Source organism: Anser anser (assembly GCF_964211835.1).
Source record: "Anser anser genome assembly, chromosome: 16".
In the NCBI taxonomy this organism is placed as follows: domain Eukaryota; kingdom Metazoa; phylum Chordata; class Aves; order Anseriformes; family Anatidae; genus Anser; species Anser anser.
Window position 1 is genome coordinate 15,494,501 of NC_139737.1, and position 21,707 is coordinate 15,516,207.

At 42.3% G+C, this 21,707-nt stretch overlaps 1 protein-coding gene across 1 annotated transcript in view; it reads left to right on the forward strand.

Annotated features, from left to right (window-relative positions):
• Positions 1-18,493, forward strand: part of RALGAPB (Ral GTPase activating protein non-catalytic subunit beta) — a 69,124-nt gene extending 50,631 nt beyond the window's left edge. The window contains exons 22-30 of the mRNA XM_083801358.1: positions 5-54; positions 870-1,028; positions 3,849-4,014; positions 6,051-6,173; positions 6,996-7,132; positions 8,369-8,477; positions 10,758-10,836; positions 11,978-12,126; positions 14,107-18,493. Of these exons, the coding sequence (XP_083657484.1) occupies positions 5-54; positions 870-1,028; positions 3,849-4,014; positions 6,051-6,173; positions 6,996-7,132; positions 8,369-8,477; positions 10,758-10,836; positions 11,978-12,126; positions 14,107-14,300 (1,166 nt within the window). The 3' untranslated portion in view covers positions 14,301-18,493. The remainder of the gene's footprint in view (positions 1-4; positions 55-869; positions 1,029-3,848; positions 4,015-6,050; positions 6,174-6,995; positions 7,133-8,368; positions 8,478-10,757; positions 10,837-11,977; positions 12,127-14,106) is intronic.
• The last annotated feature ends 3,214 nt before the right edge of the window (positions 18,494-21,707 follow it).

Sequence of the window (21,707 nt, forward strand, 5' to 3'; positions counted from 1 at the left end):
ACAGCACGCCTGTTCCTCTCTCACTTCGGGTTTCTGTCTCTAGAGGCATTGAAGGTGATCTGATACTTCTTAGTGTTATACTGATGGCATCAGTACCCATATGGCTTGGCTTAGCAAAAGAGGAAAACTTAAGTTTTGTTAGTGGAAGATCTTTTGTGCAATACTATCTGCTGTTGTGCTGTAGTCTATTTGAGTAAGGTGATGAACTTCAGTCTTCCAGGATTAAGAACAGGGTTGTGAAAGGCCACACTCAAGCTGAACACGCGCTGAATAGGTGGCTCTATTTGTATTTGTGCAGTAGGTACAAAAACTATCACATTCACCTGGTTATATCTGACACTATTTCTCCGGTTTGAGTTAGGGCTACTTTGTAAGCATTTCTAAAATACAACTCCCTTAGAAGTTCTGTTACAGAGATTATTGTGTTGAAGTGGTTTAACAATATATAAACACTTTAGAGTACATGTAGATTGTAGAGTTTATTCTTTCTGAAGTTAAAGTAACAATGGTTTATAGAGACAATCCACATCCTTAAATTGAAATTCTACCTCTTACTTGTGGATTTTCCCTTTTATTTGTTGTGTTTTTTTCCAGAATACTGTCGACATTTATAGGCAATGGAGCTCTTGCAAAAATATAAAAGTGCTTGGTATTTTATATATTGTTGATATGAGATACTAATACAAAACTAGATACAATGTGATTGTACATAGTCGTGTAGTATTTTGAAAGTCTCTGCTGCATTTGTTGTGGAAGGGAGTGTTCTTTTTTGAGCAAAATGTTATTTTTCTGAATGGATCATTATGAAAGCCATAAAGAACTTTTCTGATATGAAAGATTTTTTTAAGCTGTTGAACTCTGTTGAATAGGAGCCTGCTAACAGTCGTCTACCTCCTCACCTGATTGCTCTTGACCCTGCTCTTCCTGGGTTTTTCGATGACCTTGGCTACTTGGATTTACTACCGTGTCGTCCTTTTGATACTGTTTTTGTTTTCTACATGAAGGCAGGCCAGAAAACAAGCCAGGAGGTAAGTTTGGAGTGATTAGTCTTTTGTCTTGTTTCTGGTAATCTTCATGTAAGCAAAGCATCACTGCTAGTGACTAGAACAGAGTACTGAAAACAGTGATTTTGAGCTTTGTGTTTATTTACTATGTGAGCTGTAACAAATGACTGCATACCTTTTCATCTGTAGTTTGAAGTACATTATTATCTACATCTAGGATTTCTGTGAGGTCTTGATAAAACTTTTTGTATGTATATTAATAAAAATATATTCTTTGTAGAATTCAAAGATTCATACCAGAAATGTGTTTCAGATTTGTTGGCTCAATTTGTTGGCTCAGTTCGTAGGGAAGTTGCAATTTGTTCTGGCTGTGTGCGATATCCAGGTATTTTGGTTTGATTCTAATGCTCAACGTATGTCAAAGGAGTGAAAACTTCTTACAAAAAAGTATTACTGCTTTGTAAGTCTCTGTGTTATACTATTTACATTCAAATACGATTAGGTTGATCAGGTTAATTTGTGCTAGTCTAAATTGTGATTTCTCTAGACTGTGACCTAGAAACTCACTACATTAAGAAGGCTATGGGCTCGTTAGAAATATTTTTGTGGTGCTTTCTCCTCATTTCTATTAGTAATTGTCATACTAAAGAGCAGAAGCATAGCTTCAAAAATAATTAACATGTGGTTCCCTCATGTACTGTGAATATACAATTGACAGAACACAGTAGCACCTTCCACATCTGAGTGTAATACACCACCAATCCTTGAGGCCAGCGTCATGCTGTTTGTGAGTTTTCAGGTCAAGGTTCTGAGTAGCAAGTAAACGGTCTCCAAAGTTAGCTAACAAGATATACAGGGTTTGATATCTACCAGCCTTCCAGAAATGTTATGCTCTTGCTGAGGTAGCAGAGTGCTTTTTTCCTCTGATGTTTACATGTAATTATGGATTTAGACAGGTGAGATTTATCTGCAGAAATTACTTAGTCCTACAGAACTTGCTGGGCTTTGGATATCCAATTAGCAGTCAGTACTTCAGAGTTCTGCCATGTCAATTTTAAAAAAATCTTTATATTTGAGAGCTTTTGGGCACATTTAGACAGACGTTATAAAGATGGCATTCCTGCTTCAGATCCTTGGACATCTTGCAGTAATTTCTAGGCCTTCTTGGTTGTGCAAAGTCACAGTCAAGTTGATAAGATACTCATCTCTACGGCACTGAGCTGAGTGAGAAAACTGATGCTGTTTCTGTGTTTGAAAAGAAACAAAACAGAAATAAGTCAAAAGTCGGGAGCGGAGGAGATCAAAGCCAAGTAACAATGCTGCTTTGAGCAGAGATGCCTGCACAGTCCTACTCAGCCATCCATGTGTATGCTCTCATCAGTGTGTGTGTTCGTGCATCTCTAACTCAGGAACTAATTCTGTTCTGCAAGGTGATTCCCACTCCTTTCACGAGGAGTGGTGTCAGCTCTGTTTTTATCTGATGCTGCACAGCCCAGAGTGGTGTTGTCTAACCTGAGTGTTCCTACATTAGCCCCACATGTTCTCTTCTGGTGATACGCATTTACAGTTTAGAGGGGTCTCATCAAATTTATTTATACAGGGTAATGAAACTGCCCCCATGCTTTTTATATCATGATACTTCATAACACTAATGGTCCTTTGAATATACTCCTTCATCCTTACTTTACTGTAAGTTCTTCTTTTGAAGGAGCTTAGATATAAAACCATGCATCTGTGTAAATCTTGAGCTGGCATGTTTTCTGCTGTTGTTTTCTAAGCTACTTTGTATCTCAGTTCATCCTGAAGCATAGCTATGACTTTATTGAGCATATCAGTAATATTTCAGTGCAGTGTGCCTGGTCACTGCTGAATATTGTACAAGGTGTTAGGCCTGGGTGCCAGGACCGCGTGGGCACGAAGAGCCTCCTCTCTGGGAGCTTTTCTTCCACTTTCCTTCCAGGGTCTGTCCCTGATGGTGCAGTTTCTGCTCCAGTAGAGTCTCTGTCCCAGGGCAGAGTCCCAGCGCACTGCCCCTGTACAAACAAAAACCAAAAACACTCTGGCCACAAAACAAACTCCATGTGGCCCAGAAAGGAAGGACAGATGCACTATGCAGTGTTCCCTCTTCCACATCCCAGTGGTTTGATGGATCAAATCACAAATCATCTGCGTCTCCCTGCATGCCACTTGGTGAAGCTCTCAATTTTCACTCAGTCACAATGGGATAAGAATTGTCTTTGGATGTGGAAACATCCCAGATCTTTATAAGAAGTGGGATTAAGGTTCAAAATGAACAGTATAGTGTGGCATTTGGTTAAAGTGCATGCTCAGTCCTGCTGAAAATTGTTTTGCAAAATCTCTTTCATAATTTAATGTGCAGTGAGGCCCCTGTGCCCTAAATCACAGTGTGTCAGGTACAGGTTAGAAGTGGTGAAATGCATTTCTCCTGAAGTTTTCTCTCAATTTAATGGTGAAAATTCTCTTATGTCTGCTGCTAATGCACATTCTACACTGAACAGTTCTGTGGTTTATCCCTGATGACTGGATAAACCTCAGAATTGCCATTTGTAGTGGTGTGATTGCATAGTGGTGTGATTGCAGGTTTCAGCGATGATGGCAGAAAGCTGATTTGATTGAACAGGACATTGCCAAGCAGGATGAATGATGCTGGGCAGCAGGGACTGGTGTCCATATAGAAAGCCTGGGGTTCCAAACAGCTGTACTTGGGCAAAACCATCTCAGTGACACAATGTTTTTAATTACAAAACCAAAGGTGGGGTGAGGAGGGGAAGAGCTGCTCCCTGGAGTCTCCTGTACATACCATGGTGCTGCTGGTTGTTTCAGATCCTGAAGAACATGGAGTCTTCCAGAATTGTTCAGCCACACTTCCTGGAGTTCTTGCTGTCTCTTGGCTGGTCGGTGGACGTAGGGAAGCACCCTGGGTGGACTGGGCATGTCTCAACAAGCTGGTCAATCAATAGCTGCAGTGATGAAGAGGGACCTGAACAAGGTAAGGCATGGTAAATGGTGTAACATTAAATTAAAATGTTTTGTCTCCTCTAGGATATTTTTTTTCTCCCAGATACCTATCTGAGCACCTGCGTACTTTTTTTTTGGATAAACATGAACATTTACTAGAAAGGAATGTGTAAATAGACTAAGGTTCAAGCCAAAGCGAGGAAAAGTAATGTCAGTGCTTGTTGTTGGGAGAAAGTAGTCTCAGCAAGAAACACCTGTATTCTGTACTTCTGGCAGACTCGGTGGGTCTTCATGTATAACCCCAAACCAGTATTCATCTGAAATTGGATACAGATTATAGTGCGTATCAGCAGATGTGCTGATTTTTGTTTTATTTTTAATGTTCTATAAGTAGATTAAAATGAGATGTTGATGAATACGTTAGCTGTAATCATGCTTGCTAGTAAGTAAAGAAAACAGGCCCCTGTTTGTAGGTCACTGAGGCTGCAGACTACACACAGCTCTTCTCCTGTCCTGCTTAATTTAGTCTGTTCTTTTCCACTACAGCAACTACTCCTCTGGGCTTGTCTTATACTATGACCAACTAAAGGCTTTTCTGAATAAAACTATGCATGATAGAAGGTTTGAAATGTTGGGGAGAAGTTAAGAGAACAGAGGCATGGCTTTCTCAGAACAAGTCAGGAGAGGTTACAAAATGGCCAGGGCTTGGTTTAATATTTCTTTGAGGATGGGGTTGTTACACTTTACTCTGAGGCAGAGCCCTCTCCCTTCTTTTTGCGGTTGGATTTGTCAATACAACTGCACAGATGACAGTGCCCTGAATTAGTGAGGTAACCTGTTTTAATATGTGCTTTTTAACGTGGATGTTAAAAGTTCACTTTGAACTTCAGCTGTTTGGATTAAGTAATAGACCACCAAAAAGATTAATTAATTGGTGAAAGAAAAAAGAAAAAGCAACCAATAATGGGAGTGAAGGAGGGCTGCTTCTAATCTGCTCTGCTGCTGGGAAAAATCAACAAGTGGAGTTGAACCTTTACTTTAAATCTGTTGCTTCAGATTTTTAGCCATTGCTCGCTACACTTGGACAAGCTTGTGAAGAATGCTTAGATTTTTTTCCCTACTCTCTGCTGTGACTAATGTTATTTGTTTTCTTAAATGTGTTTTCTATTTGTGGATGGTTCTGCTTAAAGCAAAACACACACAAAAACAAACAACAAAAACACAAACCTAAAAGAGCTTCCAGTGAGATGTGATTAAAATAAATTCACGAGCATGTGTTTTGGCCCCCCTCCCCCCCCCCGCAAAGGCAAAGAAGCAATTGGATTTGGGTTGAGATGATGCTCCTTGAGAGCAATGGGCTTGAGAGATGCAGGAATGCTTCCCTGTTGGTAAAACATGACTCAGAGGTCTGCATGCCTCTGGCCACTTCTTTGTGTCAGAGTGTTGAATTTCTCTGCTCCAGTGGTTTTGCTGAAGCAGCTATTACAGGGGCTCTTCTGTAAACTGGTGCAGAGAGATAATTCAGCTTAAAGCCCTTGCGATTCTTTCTGGAGGAGGCATGGGGAAGGAAAAGGTGTTTTTGTTAATTTACTTATAGCATGGCTCCATCAAAGAATCTATAGAAATTGACTTAAATTCCAGAATAGTGTCTGGCTGAAGCTGTAAATGCTGTAAGCTGCATTTGGAAATTTATTGACAAACTGAATGGTGTCTGTCTTAGAGGAAATGGGTAGAAATAGCTACTGAATGAATGCTTGTAGCAGATGCTTACTTATTGACTACTGAACAGACTACTGAATCCAAGGAAAATATGATAAAGTAAGTATAATTTAAATATTTTCAAAATGAAATTTCCAACCCAAAATGCTATTTCCTTCAAGATATCAAAAAAATTTCTTTGAGAGTGGTTGTTCGCCATGAAAATTGACTGTGAAATCTTCTGATTTTAGAATGAGACTTGCATGATTTCTTCTCATTTTACCTTGTATTTGAAGGTCGTCTCCTGAGGAAGTGCACAGAGAGGTAAACCTGCCTCTTAACTTAACTTTCCTTTTCTGCCTGTTTCAGACGATGTAATTATTTCAGAAGATGTTGGGGCAAGTATCTTCAATGGGCAGAAGAAGGTGCTCTACTATGCTGATGCTTTGACAGAAATAGCTTTTGTTGTCCCATCACCAGTGGAGTCCCTAAGTAAGATCATTTTGTGCATGCTATTTAGAGGGGGAAAAAAAAGAAAAGAACGATTTTTTTTTATCTAGAAAGCTGTGTCGGAAGCAGAAACCAAATAAGCAAACTAGTGGTATGAATAGCAAGATCCCTGCCAGAAAAGTACTGATATTTTGATTTAAATATCCAATATCCAGGAGTTTTTGACTCCTTCTGAGACAGTATCTGTTCTGTACCACTTTTTCTCAGTCTAGGCCTCAGTATATATCCAGGTTTGCGTGACAGTATCTGTTTGCCTCGGTGTGTTTGGTTGAACATCTGAGTTTGGTCTGCAGTCATGATACTGTAAAAAAAAAAAAAAAAAAAAAAAAGCTCATCCCTGCCAATGAGTTCAGAGCAGTTCAGCTGGCAGTGCCTTGATGTCTTTATTTCCTTTCACTGTTCTTGATGACATGTTCCTGCAACTCATGGAGGAGTATTTGCCTAATTGCTCTGTAGGTGAGCAAGAGCTTTCATGAAGTCTTTGGAACCAGTGCGCAGAAGTCTATTTGAGGAAGTTATATCCATAGAAAGGAAGAGACTGTGTTGTGTAGGAAACCATGCAATCAGACAGGATGCTTCTAAAATCCATAGGGAGTGCTTTAATTCCAGTCAGTTTCTAGAATGACTGTAAATTGTCCACTGCTGAACTCTCCCTGATTTGAGCTCTATTTTGACTTGACCGTATATCCATGTATATAAGGTTTCAAAAACCTCACCTTTTTCAGTTGCGCAACTGTACATATGATGGCAACTTAGTTTTTTTGGCAGAAGGTAAGACAAAATTCACATTTCTTTCGGTTACAGCTGATTCACTGGAAAGCAATGTCTCTGACCAAGAAAGTGACTCCAACATGGATCTGCTGCCAGGAATATTAAAGCAGCCATCTTTGACACTTGAACTCTTCCCCAATCATACAGACAATCTTAATCCCTCTCATCGGGTAAGGCAAAACTTGCACTGAAAAATGGCTTTCTTTTGTTTTGATATGGTTTGTTATGTTTTGCTTTGTTTTGAAGAAGCACACTGGCAATCCTACAGCATTTTTGATAGTATACGATTCAGTTTCCTAGCAGTTGGAGTCACTCATTCTTAGATGTTAATTATTAACAACAGCTTCAGTCCTGCTAGCATTTGCACCTGCAGTAGGAGATTGGTAGATTACATTAATTAAATATAAATTAATATAAATTAAACAGTACTAAGTAGAAACTTCCTGCATACTTAAATTTTGAAGTATATGCAGGAAAAAGTGTATGCAGTATTTACAAAGTAATTCAGACTCCAGTCCATGCTTGGAAATGTAGGATGGATTGACATGAAGACTTCTCATACTTTGCCAGTTTAAAATAGCATGGGTCAGTTGTGGCTGAGTTATCAAATGTGAAGTTGCTTTTGTATGGTAGCAAAACAGAAAACGATGAATTTCTGTAACAGTTAAAGGATTTCCAGCTGCTTGTTTACTGTATAAAATTCACTTCCAAATGTACTTAGTTATTGATTTAGGATCTTTGAGAATGTTTAAAAAAAATGGATGAGTTTTTAAGATCATTAAATGACTAATCTAAATAATTGCAGTTGCCTGAATGCATTTTTATTGGACTTACTGCAGAAATTGGCTATTAGTAGAAACACAGTAAAACTGGGGACAAATAAATTCAAGTGTAAGGCAGGAACTTTAGTGTAGCTCACTGGATTGGATGGGGAAATTAGCAATGAAAAGCGCATTTCCTTGGGCAGTATGCAGATTTGCTCTGAAATATTGAAATAATAATGGAAATATCATAAAACACTGCCATGATAGATGTGCTGGGTCTTCCACAATAGCATGGGAAAACAGCAGTGCACGTGCATGTTTCCTGGGAACATAGAGCAATTGAATTGAGTGCAGCTCAGATATATGCAACAAAGCTGGGAAATAAGGAATAATTGACATTGTTATCAATGTCTAAAGAAAAAAGAGGCTTTTCTCTCATTTATGTTGAATACAAGTATTGTGGAGACCCAAATTACTGCTTCTAAGTGGGTAGTTCCACTGCAGCTGTCCCATCTTAATCGTTGGCGGAGGTTGTACCTGTCTGAGATCTGAAAGACTAAGGAGCAACTGTGGAGATGCTATAGATAAATTACTGGACTTATGATGTTTGCAAATGCTGCTTTTCTTTTGTGTTCAAAACAGCTCAGTCCTACTTCCAGATCCAAGAAGGTGCCTCAGGGCCGGACCATTCCACCAATGGGACCTGAAACCAAAGTGTATGTGGTGTGGGTTGAACGTTATGATGACATAGGTGCGTAGAATTCTTATTGTTCATTAGCGTAGCAACAGAACAGAAAAACAGAGGAAAAAAATTGGTTTCATTCCTCTGTTAAAGAATGCTAAATCATTATTAATTTCTGTAACTGACACTTAAGATTCTAAAACTGTTCTGATATTTAAGTGATGGTCCATGAGGTGTAAATGAATCGCTGGATATAGGTCTGGAGATTATTTTAACTCTGGCAGTACATGTGAAATGCCCTTATGCACCCTCTCCCGAAGCTTAATGTATAAGGCTAGTGTGCGCCCCCGTTACTGAGTTCTTCTCAGCTGCTGTCTACTCAGAATGGAGCTGTTATGTTTCCTTTAAAAAAAACGACGTTCTGTCTAGTTTTACTTTTGATCAGCTGGTTTTGTGCTGAAGGGATCATCAGCTTCCTTGTTTTGATGGTACCTTTGAAACTTTCTACTTTGATCCGTCTTGTGGGAGGGCTCATTTACTCTTTGCTCAGGGTGCCAGTTTGGATGGTGCTGTGTGGTCCAGTTTCCTTTCTACATGCCGTTATTCAGGCAGTGTCCTGCTCCTTGTGCTAAATTAATGCTCGTTGGGTTGTTGTTTCCTCCCTGACTCTGGATGCTGAATGTCCTGGGAGAGACCCAGCTTTGTCCATTCTGTTATAGCCATAATGTGGACAGTGGTGGGCAGCTGTCCCCCAGGCACGAGGAGTCCTTCGTCCCCAAGAATTTCTGCATGCTGGTTCGAAGCCATGGGCCAGGCTTTAGTGTGATGTGAGAGCATGTCTGTACTGACCTAGCTTGGTAGTGTCTGTAAGGCTGCCAGCAACAGATTCTATTTTACATTGTTTATTCTGCCTTTGTTTCTAATCCTAGTTCCTAGTTTAGCAGTAAGAGAGGACCTCAATTAACTCCTATTCCTCCCAGAGGAAAGCAACCAAGTGAGTAGAAGAGATCAGAGGAGGCTTCCCATTAATTGCAGGTGTAAACTTTCCTTTCCTACCAAGGTCTCTGACACAAATATTTTCTTGTCCACAGCACATAGTGCAGAGCTTTGCCTGGGATCAAAATACACACCAAGTTCTGCAGCATCACCTTACCCAACCATTGGCGCAGAGGGTGTTCCCTTAGCTCCAGGAGTCCCTCAACCCCTTCTGTTCCTGAGCTGCTATCCCTTTGTGGGTGATAGCTAAAGCCAGCTCACTGGAGAGACAGTGACTGTGCTACACACGCATGTTTCTGCTCAGCTGCTTCTTTCAGCAGCCATGGGAATCTCCCAGAGCTATGGGCCTGAAGATGAAGAAATGAGTCTGTGAGCCTCAGTAAGACTGGCAGTTGGATGACTGAGGGAAGGCTCTTGAAAGTTTCTCCTAGCCCAGAGGCTTTGCCTTATGCTGCTTACATTTTTGGCTTTTGTCTTATGTTTTATGAATCTGGACAGAGGAAAAAACTGACTTTGTAGTCTAGGCTATCGCCCTTGTGCCGACTGCCAGTCCTCCCTCTTGCTCCATCTCAAAATACTTCTGTGCGCACCCCCACCCCTCCCATTGTCTTCCTCTGCTAGATCCAGGTTTTGGGTGCACTCAACACCCCAGTTCTAATGCCAGAAAGTATTTTTGGGCCTTACACTCTTTCTAAGCTTCAGCCCCTAAAAAAAAAATGGATGCAACCACCACAATCCCGTTCCAGGGATTCAAGTTCTTATTTATTCCTTCTGCACCTTCATTATCCAGGGACTTGTTACCAAGTGCAAGGCAACAGAGTGGTAGGTTATGGTGAGGATTTGCAGAGACTGGACTCAAGGAACAATGCCACGTTTGCCAGAGCAAACTGTTATTCCTATGTGGAGTGCTCAAAGGAACTACAGATGTGAGCAGTGGTATCATTTGAAGTTCCAAGCGCTGTTTTTGAGGCTGATATTTGCAGATGGGAAAAGAAGCTACTGAATAATAATTTGAAAGTTTTTCTTGTTGTTGTGAAACACTTCAGCTCCTTCCTGTTCTCATTGTTTTTCTGGAGATTTTGACCTTTGGGATTAAGAAAATTGAGGGTCTGGGACATGGGTTACCTAATCCGTTGAGCACTGGATGAATGAGGTGTGCCTGTATACTCCATGTACTGCTTATGCTTAAAACAGACCAGCAAAAGACTTGGCATCAGCTGTGTTTCCAGAACATTCATGGCATAAATGCTTGAGGATTGCATCGTTTTAACTAGTGATAACTCATCTTTCTTGGTACCTAAATAAATAAAACTGGGGTAGTTAAACTTTATTCCGTGCCTCCTTTTCACATAGAAAACTTCCCCCTCCCTGATCTGATGTCTGAGACGAGCACTGGTGTAGAAACTACAGCCAACAGTAGCACTTCCGTAAGGTAAGACTACTCTTATTTTCATTATTTTTCTAGATTCTTGCAGACAACAGTCTAGGCTGCACTTCAGAAGCCATAACTGAATTTATTTACATTCTTCAGCTTTCACAGGGAACCCCCAAAACTGTAGGCAGTCTTATTAAAGACAGTTGAGTTCCTTTAGTGTTTCTGTTGGGAAAAAAATATGAAAGGGTTTTTCATATTGCTGTGGTGTAAACATAAATTAAATAATAGAATGTGTAGTTTTATTATTCAGTCTGTGATCAGCATCCTTCCTGATTTTCTCCCTTGTGAGGTAGTTAATGCTACATACATGTCATGAGGCTTAAAGCCCTATGTGGAGGACTTTGAAATTCTGGTGACAGAAGATCATAGAAACAGTATAGTTTATATAACTGATTTTAGGTCCAGAGAATGCACACAGGAATCATCGAATCATTAAGGTTGGAAAAGCCCTCCAAGATCATCTGGTCCAACCATCCCCCTACCACCAATGTCACCCCCTAAACCATGTCCCTAAGCACCAGGTCCAACCTTTCCTTGAACACCCCCAGGGACGGTGACTCCACCACCTCCCTGGGCAACCCGTCCCAATGCCTGACTGCTCTTTCTGAGAAGAAATGTCTCCTCATTTCCAACCTAAACCTCCCCAGGCACAACTTGAGGCCATTCCCTCTTGTCCTATCACTAGTCATCTGTGAGAAGAGGCCGACCCCCAGCTCCCCACACCTTCCTTTCAGGTACCTGTAGAGAGCAATGAGATCTGCCCTGAGCCTCCTCTTCTCCAGACCAAACACCCCCAGCTCCCTCAGCCGCTCCTCACAGGACTTGTGCTCCAGGCCCTTCACCAGCTTCGTAGCCCTTCTCTAGACACGCTCCAGGGCCTCGATGTCCTTCTTGTAGTGAGGGGCATTGCTGTAGACGCACTTCAGTTGTGCCATTGCCCTCACCCCCAACCCTGGGACTCCACCCCCAGGCTCATCTCTATCAAGACTCATTTCCCCCCTGCCCTCCCTGCTGGTTTAGCCACAAGACATTTTTAGCATCCTTTTAACACTTAATCTATGGATGAAAAATGACCGCTTTAATTGAAACACTGCTAGACTGATGAACTAGATTTAACAGCCATATATTTTTCCTTAAGATCTGCCATTCCTGAGAAAGAAGTTCCTGTGATCTTCATCCATCCTTTAAACACTGGCTTATTCAGAATAAAACTACAAGGAGCAACTGGGAAATTCAACATGGTTATCCCATTGGTGGATGGAATGATAGTCAGTAGGAGAGCTCTTGGTAAGCTAAAGATGTTTAGGAACACCTGTGTTTTCTTTTGTGTTTTTTTTTTTCTTCTCACATGGAGGCATTTCAGTGACTGGTCCAATCCATCCCATTTGGCGTTGACTAACTCTACCATCACAGAACATTGCAACTACCCTGCCAGCAATATTTTTGTTTGTACTCCTTCACAAAAAGTAAATACAAAAGGAGTGTTAATTCCAGTTTTGTTCATGCTGTGTGTTTCCATTTTTCTGTTATGCTGTTAGTGTGAAATCTGGCTAATCCCAGCAATTTAATACAGAACAGAGTTAAGGATAGCTCAGGGACTGTGGTGTGTGGGTGGTGATATATCTGCAAAATGCATGGTCTGGAATTTTTCACTGGAAGAAGTACCGGGCATGACAGCACATCTTTATTTTGTTCTTTTTGCAGCAACAGTGGAAGCAGGAACAGCAGAGGGAGCAGGTGCTTAGCAGTTAGCTGGCAGCATTGCTCAGCCGGCTGAGCTGTAGGCTCCACTCTAACTGTAGGAATCAGGTGAGGGCATGGAAGTAGTAATGGAGGAAGGAAAAGGAGCAGTTTAGGTGGGAGAGATCAGAAATGTGGCTCAAAAAAGTTTATCACTGGGGGCCAAGGTGCTGATGTTACCTGACTACCAGAGGATAGTGTTGAATTTTGAATTGTGCTAGCATGCTGTGTTTGGTCCTTGCGGTTTAGAAATAGGATTGCAATTAAAAGCCACAGAGACTGTCAGGCCTGTGTTAATGGGTGCATGTGTGCTATCCACCTTCTTCTGGGTTCCTGGATATATTAATGACTCAATCTTGGGTATCTGTGCTATTATAGATTCAGTAACTGGAAATCTTACTCCAGTAAAAGCTATTCCCAGGGCCGATCGAAATGAATAAACTCACATTAGGGTACTTGCACATAACCATAAAGCTAATGTTGTGTAGGGATCTGTTGGGGGGTGACTTCCAGGTTCTGATTTTGCATGTCATTCAGTGATGGGGAAATTAAAGCCAGTTTGGGCTTTCAGATAAACTTTGTGAATTCAGCTGATGACAATGGCTTATACTAATAAAGAACACGGTGCGTTTTCTTAGGGTTGTGCTGTCTTTTCTGGAGCAGAACATAGTGAAATTTGTCTGACCTCTAAGTTCAGCATTTGTGGTTGTCAGGAATCAGGTCCTCTAGATAAGGCAAGCAGTGTTTGTTGCAGTTTCACTGACACTTCTATAGGCAGAAAATGAGTTAACGGACACTTTTTTCATAAAAGTTGCATATGAATTTAATTTTGGAGTAGAAGAAAGTTTACTGCTGGTTTTGCCTAAATATTAGCTACTTAGGTTCTGAACCTTCTCCTCCCAGCCATATGCAGAAGTATGAGTTAGGGAAGGGCGATAGCTGTGGCAAAGCCATGAGGGCAGAGAAAACTGTTTCTAGCCACAACCCATAGTCTTTCTTTGCCCCCATTCAGAGAGGATGGTTCTGTCATCCCTGCTGGTGCTGTGATGGGTTCTGTATTCTTGCTGTTATCAGTGCTCATATGGCTCCCCAGTGTTACCTGTTGCCACCTCAGACCCAGCTGAACTCCACATGTCCTCATGCAACGTAGCCTTGAGTTGTCATACTGCTCTTATGGTGTTGGGGTCCTACGTTGTTTCCCCACTTGGTCCTGAGGGAGCTGTTGCAGGCTGCTGTGCAGCACTGGCAAAGCAGGGAAATCTTCCTTCTCCTCCAGCTGGATTAGAGTATCATAGACTTTGTCCCTTTCTTATTTGTGTTTGACAGTAGAATGGTCTCACAGCCCTGGGGACCATGATTGTCTGTTACCAACTGGTCTTTCAGAAAAGTTCTTGATTTGGTGCTGCTGAGCATCTTCCCCTAGGTTTCTAGATGGAGTAGAACCCAAAACTTTCTTTATCTGTGAAACCAACACAGGGGCACAACTTAATTTGTTTAAACTTGATTCCAATGTTGTTTCTTTTTCAGGTTTTCTAGTGAGACAAACAGTAATAAATATTTGTCGGAGAAAGAGGCTGGAAAGTGATTCATACAACCCCCCACATGTCCGCCGAAAACAGAAAATAGCAGACATTGTCAATAAATACCGGAACAGGCAGCTGGAGCCAGAATTTTATACCTCACTTTTCCAGGAGGTTGGGCTCAAGAACTGCAACGCCTAGGCCATTATCCTTCCAGGACAATCAGATCAGAGCTTGGTGGCTACAGTAATGAAAACAGTTAAATAACAACAAATTTCCTCAGCCCTCTGGAATTCAGGAAACCCATATTCTAGCACAAGTCAGCAGTTACCATGTGGGAGGAATGAGAAATGAATCAAAAACATTGCAGTTGGGATATTGACTCAGTTCACCTACCCTCAAAAGATTACTGAATTCCAATCTTCCTGGATGCTCGCAACATAATCTTTTCACCCAATCATCTATTCCAGACTAATTAGGAACTGTCTCATTCTGTGAGAAAACGATCAAAACAAAAATATCTCTGCATATAAGTATGGATAACAAAATACAAACAAACCTGCCTTCAGACACCTTGCTACACCCTCTTGTTAAAGGAGAAAGGAGCAGGGTCTCTCCTTTGAGGAGAGACTTCTTTCTGAGCATTGACTATCCCTGCAAGAACTTGAGAAGTTTTCAACCCCCCTTCAGAGTACAACAGAAGATACTTCGCTGCTTGTAACCAATTTGTGTACCAAAAGGAGGAAAAATGTTCGGAAATATCAGATCATGAAATTCATAGGCAAGATGCTGTATTTTACAGTATCCTCCTTGGTTGGGCATGAGTCTATCTGCATACAGCATTTCTGTCATACTGAGAATGAACACAACACCTGAAATTACCAGGCTTTCAAACATAAGTTGTTACTAGATAAGAGTTCTTGGTCATATAAAAACAAGATTTTGACTTTCAGGTCTGTTGCAAAATGTCACATTTAATTTTAGCAGCTTGATTTTATTTTTTGTGCAATACTTATTTTGAAGGGTCCATAGCACCTAGTCACTGTTTCCATTAAAAGCGTAAACATTGCTTGCTTTCCTTCCATTGGCTTGAAATCTGAGATTCTGGGGCTGCCTCCTGCCTGCCATTTTTTTTATAGCATAAGTGTTTTTTGCAGCTTCTACACTTCTCAGAAGCTCCTATTACAAAGGGTAAAACAATTCAAACAGAAAATTCAGGAGCTCTTCTTTTTTTCCGTTAATTTGCTATTTCATGAAAGTCCATTTGGAGTTATAACTTAAAATTGTTTTGAAGCTACTGTGCTTTCTCACTGTCGGCAGCAGTGGTTCCTTTTCTCCTAGGTCAGAAGGTTTCCTTCAGACTGCTGGTGTCTCTCCTGACCCTACTCAGGTAAAATACATGAATTGCTGGCTTTCATCCCATTTGAAACAGGCCAGTGTGGATTCAGTTCTCTTTGGCCACTGGCAACTTCAGTTCAAGTGTTCTGTTACCTCTGTGGCCACATTGCTGTCTGCTGAGCTCACAGCCAACAAGCTGTCCTCTGGGAGTAGGTTTTTGAATGAGGATGCAGATAAAACTTAAAAAAAAAAAAAAAAAAAAAAAAGTAAAAGGCATACTTTCTTTTTCAGATCACTGCTTTCTCATATGTTCAGGACTTGAAGGTTGTGCTGGGAAAAGATGTTTACAACTACAAATTTAATACTGGGAATATAAGAGCTGCAGTGGGCATTTGCATTCTTGGGAGTGCTTTCAAGCTCCCAGCGCAATCTTAACTTGTGTTGCAGTAATGAATCATCACTGATGCTCCTGTGTAGGTGCAGTTTGTGATCACTGGCAGCAGCATGTGTTCTTCTCCTTCCAATAAGTAGATAGTATAAGAGTATAAATGTAAGTAGGAATTTGTGGAGCTCTTCAAGTTATTTTAAGTTATTTTTCAGAAGCTTTTTAATATGTATTGCAATAATGCCTGTGAGTCATTTAATTTTGATATTTCAGAGTTAATTTTTGCAACAGTTCTGACCTGAAACAGTCTTAATGGTTTCATTGTAACTTACCTGCCAAGGACATACTCTGTCTCTATCTCTTCATGTGTTTTTTTCATGGCTAATGCCAGGGCCCTAAAAATACATGTGCAAGGACTTTCAGGATATCAACCAAAAGGGGTTTGGGGTGACAGATGTGGTTGTTAAAGGGGACAGGCATACATGCCTCTCAACTCAGGAGCTCTTGATTTTGATCCAGAATGAAAACCATTGTAGAAGTAAGCATGGTGGCTGGCCTGTGCTTATGTGATGCCCTGGTTGCAAATGGCAGCAGGTGTTGCAAGTCAGCATTTGGGTTTATTGGCAAAGCTGTGAAGGGAAATTTAGCTTCATTTCTCTGCTAAACTTTTGCCAGTATCAATTTAATGCACGGATACTAAATTTACCCACATTTTGTATGTACCTATTGGATTTAAATAATGGCCAAACACACTTTAAACCACTGACTAAAAGGCATGACCAATGCATGTGTAACAAAAATAAACATACTCAGCAGTCAAATGTTTGCACATCTTCAATAACTTAAAAACAAAACCCACATACCATAGCTACGAGTGCATGTTATATGCAGAATCTTTGGTTTATATCCTAGTGAGCTACGAAAGATACTTCAGGTACTTGGGTACAGTCAGTAACAAAGATGTGGACTTGGAGGAGCCCTGGATATGTTCTGCAAAGTCCAAGATAGCCAAATGGACTGCCTGAAATGCTACTCTTTAAAAAGACCTATGCTTGGCTGAAGAATAGTTCTTTGGTCTATTTCCATATTTCATCTAAATCATGAGTACAGCACCCACTTGAGCATTAATAACAGTGAAAGCAATGCGATGTTTCAGAAATCTTGAAAGAAGGTAACTTTTGCATGCACTGTTGCTGTTCATCCTGCAGCCTGGGTGAGTAGGCATTTATTTGATTTATAAAATCAGCTGTTTAATACTTTTACACATTAGTGGTATGACCTAGCCATAAGTTTTGGGTTTTGCTGTCTGGAAAGGTGAACCTTCAAGAAAGTCACAGTTTAGTATAAAAGTTTAGTATAAAAACATTGATTCCTGAAATGTGTTGTCATCCCATTTGGTTTGGATGCAAACTGCAGTAGTGAATGCCTGTGGCAGACTCATGCCATGGAGCGTGTCTACAAGCAGCGTCCCTCATCTCCCTGTGCACAGAGGTCTCTGCTGACATCGACGTAAAATGTAAACCACCAGCCTGGGAAAAAAATCCTTGTCTGCTCAAAGTTTGCGGCCGAACTTCACTGGCTTCAGTTAGTCCAGGATGGAGCCTAGAGCTTTTTCTTCAAAAGAATTAGAGCAAATATGAGATTTCAGTTGCGATGTTACTGTCAAGATTCCAGACTTCTGTTTTTTTTTCCACCACAAACCACTGTATTGAGTTTTCAATTTTACAACTTGCGTGGCTTGGTTTTGCATTGTTAGTCATCGGAGAGGATGAATATTGACCACTTTCTTTGTGTGTAGTGTGACATTATCCTAGCCTTCTGCACATTGCTTAGAGTGAGAAAAGCTGAGTTGCAAAGGTGACACAACTAAACTGAGACTCTTTCTTTTTACATAAGACCTTTCATGTTGGGTTCATGATTCTGCTTTAAGTGACGGCATCCTTTTAATGGTGCAGAAAGAGGGAGGGTAACTGTCACCCTGTTAAATGCGGTGTTGACATTACAGAAATTTTAGTACCTTAATAAAGACTCATTTAAAGAAATCATCTTAAAGGTACTTTAAAAAAGCACTAAAAACTTACAGCAAAGGGGAGAGGATGGTGTCTGTGAAAAATAAGGTGTAGGCACGGGCAGCAGCATGTGCACGATGGCTGTAGGGCAGAGCAGCTCTCGATGCTATGCTGGCTGCCCGGGCATCTCTTCCCTGCAAGGTTCTGCATGCTCAGAAAGACAGGAGAGCTAAATTTCAATCTAATAGACAAATTAGATGTGATTTAATGACTGCATAATTGAGTGATGTCTTTGAAGGAAAACACGGGCATTTTCCACATGGATTTTAGCAGGAGTAATTTGCAATGAGAATGCCAGATATCACATGCTTCAAATCATATACAATTTGTATGAATTTCTGTATGTTGCCAAGACATGATCTTTTTGTTCTTACTGTATTTTTCTGTAAATATTCCTGGCGCTAAGTTGTAAAGTAAAGGCAAAATGTAAATATGAAGATGTGAACTATGTTTCCTTGTCTCTAGTACTTTATCTCTTATTTGTTTAGGGAAGGCACACAAAGGCTTGTTTGTATTTATGCCAATTCTTTGTCCAGGAGAAACACATCAAATATTGAATGTAACACAATTAGTCCAATAAATTTTAAAAGATTCTTATCTAATAGCTTTGCAGTTTTTGATTTTTTAATATTTTCCAATGCCTTTGGTTGAAAATATCAACCAAGAGTGATGATGTTTCCCAGAGCAATAGCAGACAGATGTAGTAAAATTGCGCACCCTCTACTACACAGCAGCTATGGTAACAGTGCACAAGCTTATATTTAAGGAAATCACGTTGCACCTTGACAGTGGGTGGGAGGGGAATGACGACTTGGAAGTACTGCTTTTAGAGAGAGGCCTGGTGTTCCTGCCATGCAAAGGTTCTCCATTTTTACAGTGCCCTCCTCTGTATCCCAGGTCCACCTGCTTTTGCAGCTGGCTGAATTACACTGTGGGGCTTGGAATGTTGATGCAGTAAAGCAGTAGAGTTAAAATGCAGTGCAGGGTCCCACAAATGCCATAGAAACAGCTTTTTTGTAAGGATAAAGGATTTCCAAGCTCAATCACTTGGATTAGGAGAGGAGTGGAGCAGCAGGGTCAAGCAGCAGGCTTGCAGGCAGCAAGCTTGGAAATCAGGAAAACACTGACAGAAAGCAGGGCTGGAACAAGGAATCAGGTTCTGCCAGCTGACCATCCCTCAGCTTCCTGGGAGTCAGGGTGCTCAGCACAGCTCTCCCTCGCCTTCACCTGGGTTTCCCAAATCAGTGCTGCGGCCTTTGCTGGGGCAGGGCCCTGCCCGCCCATTTCAGCGCTTTGCTGGCACGCACCAGGCTGCAACAGTGGGGCGGCTGCACAAGCAGCAGCCGTCAACACAGAAAGCTGCCTTTGGGACATGGGCTTTTCATGAAATCTATTTGCAGACTAGAAGAAAAACATTGAAATGACCCTTTCAGAAACCTTAAACAGGGCAACGCGAATGTGGTGGTGGTTAGGATTTCTGTTTTCCTGTTGACTCTGTTTGCAAGGGCTTTGGCTGCTCCTCCCTGCTGTGGGATTCCAGACTGACCTCCTCTGCAGGATCGCCTCCAGGAAAGCTTAGGGCAGGTCCTCTCCAGATGGTTCAACATGTCCTTCCTTGCAGTCCCAAAGCAGAAAAGGTTTTCTGTGGCTCTTTTTGAAGGTCTGGTTACTTCCTTCTTCAGCAAAGTGAAGTAAAAAGCACCAGGCAGAGCCAGCCCTTCACCTCCCATGGGGCCAGGAAACCTTTGCTGTGCTCACCACGCTATCCTGCCACTGCTCCTGGCATCTCATTGACCAGGCTTCTTTTCTGTCAGCTTTTCCCCAGTTTTAGCTTTGTGGAATACAGCTTCTGGTCACAAAGCAGCCGCTGTCTCTGCTGTCACCTTAGGTTTGTAGGGACAAGTGAGCACTGCTTGGAGCTCACCCGCTGTGGCTGTGCCAGGAGCTGCTGCTCCCAAAACTCCTCCCAAAAAACCTTTCCTTGGCCACAGGGAGCACAGGCGGGCTGGGACAGGATGTGAATGTCCCAAGTCTCCCCTCCCTGTGCGGTTATTTGCCCGCTGTCACTGAGGGCCTGTCTGCTGGGAGGGAGGTAGTAGGGCAGCGGGGGCTGGGGCTGCCTTGTGCTGAGCTGCGGCTGTGGGTGGCCTTTGCTCCGTGCTGCCAGGATGCCACTGGGCTGTCCCCAGGCTACCAAGGTGCCAATGCACCATCTGTGAGCTGCGCCTGTGATGCCAGGGTTTCCCCAGGCCACATGGGTGCTGATGGAGCATCCCTGGGCTGTGGTGTCGTCGTGGCAACCGGCCGCATCTCCGGGCGTTGCTGTGGTGACCGGAAGCATCCCGGGGGTCCCAGCCTTGGCTTGCTCCCTCTGCCGTGTCCTCGCACGCTGCCGGAGGCAAGCCGCTCAGTCTAAGCACTGCCCTTGGTGTGCGGCGGTGCTGGGGAGGGGGCTGCTGCGAGCATCTGGAGCCAGGAAGGTGCCTGCAAGATGTAAAGCTGTTTCCTACTTCCTGTGGGAGCAGCAACGTTTTCTGCTTTATTTTATATGGTGCATCCAAAACACCTGCCCTGCAAACCGGGGCTCACCCCTGCTTTTAGCCTCGCTACAGGTATCATGAAGAAGTGCTGCAAGATGGCTCCAGTGCTCTGGTCAGGTTTTCTTGCAAAGCTTTTACTGGGAAAGGCGGAGGTGATGCCCCAAATGCAGTTTCATGGCCAAAGGCGCCTGTATGTGGCCCCAGTGGTGTTACCGATTTCACTCTCTCCATGCACCAGGCAGGAGCAGAGGGTGTTTGTGGTGCCCTTGGACCCAGCTGGGTGTTGTGATGCTGCCCCTGAGTCCCCCAGGACCGGCGGAAGGAACGTGGGGGCCAGGGACCACCCTGGGGGCTGTTGGGTCGCAGGAGGCAGCTTTGGATGCGCCAATGCCAAAACGGGCGGAGGCGTGACGTGGTGGTAACAGGAGGGGACGCTGCCAAAGCACACCTGCCCTCCTTGCAGCAAGAATGAGGCAAGAGCAAGGGCTGAACCCTCGACAGCCCATGATTGAGGCCCATTTGATGACATTATTAAATGATACACTGCATTTTCTGCCTCTTAAAGTACTTAATATATGTGCCCGTGTGATCCATTATTATTATCTAATAAAAGATTATCTGACTCACTTTCATGTTTCTTCCAATTACAAATTGAAATTGTTCCCACTATGACCTTGCAGCTGCTAGATTTTTCTAAAATTAGCCATAATGATGCATTTTACTAAGATAATTAATGATCTAAACTGAGAAAATTGAGTAGTAGAACTACTTCACATGCTGCTAATTATCTTTTATTATGTCATCTTTACATGCAAATAAAGAAATATTGTGATTATTTTAAATACTGTTTTCATTAGCTAATATACTTGTTAGCATAGCGATGGCTCGATTCTTCCTCTGCAGTAAGAGCCCTTGGGGACCTGGCTGCTTATTGACTGCAGAACTCTTTATTTTCTGTTTAAGAAAATACAGTTAAATTCAAAATTTGGTTTATTTTGTCAAGCACAAAACATGAAACAGTGGGGATGGATTTTCCTAACCCTAGCAGCCTTGCAGAAATTCATGACCGAGGGCTGGGGTGTCAGCATCACTCCTGGTTTGTTCCTAACACCTCCTCGAGCAACCACTGTGATTTTCTGGGCTGGGTGCGCTTGTGCCAAGGAGCCGCCAGCCCTGCGGGGTGTGCCTGGCTGCGCTGGGAGAGGAAACCAATGGCCGCAGGAGTGGGACAACCCAAACAGGTGGGGCGGCACGGGAGCTAGCAGCACCCAAGGCA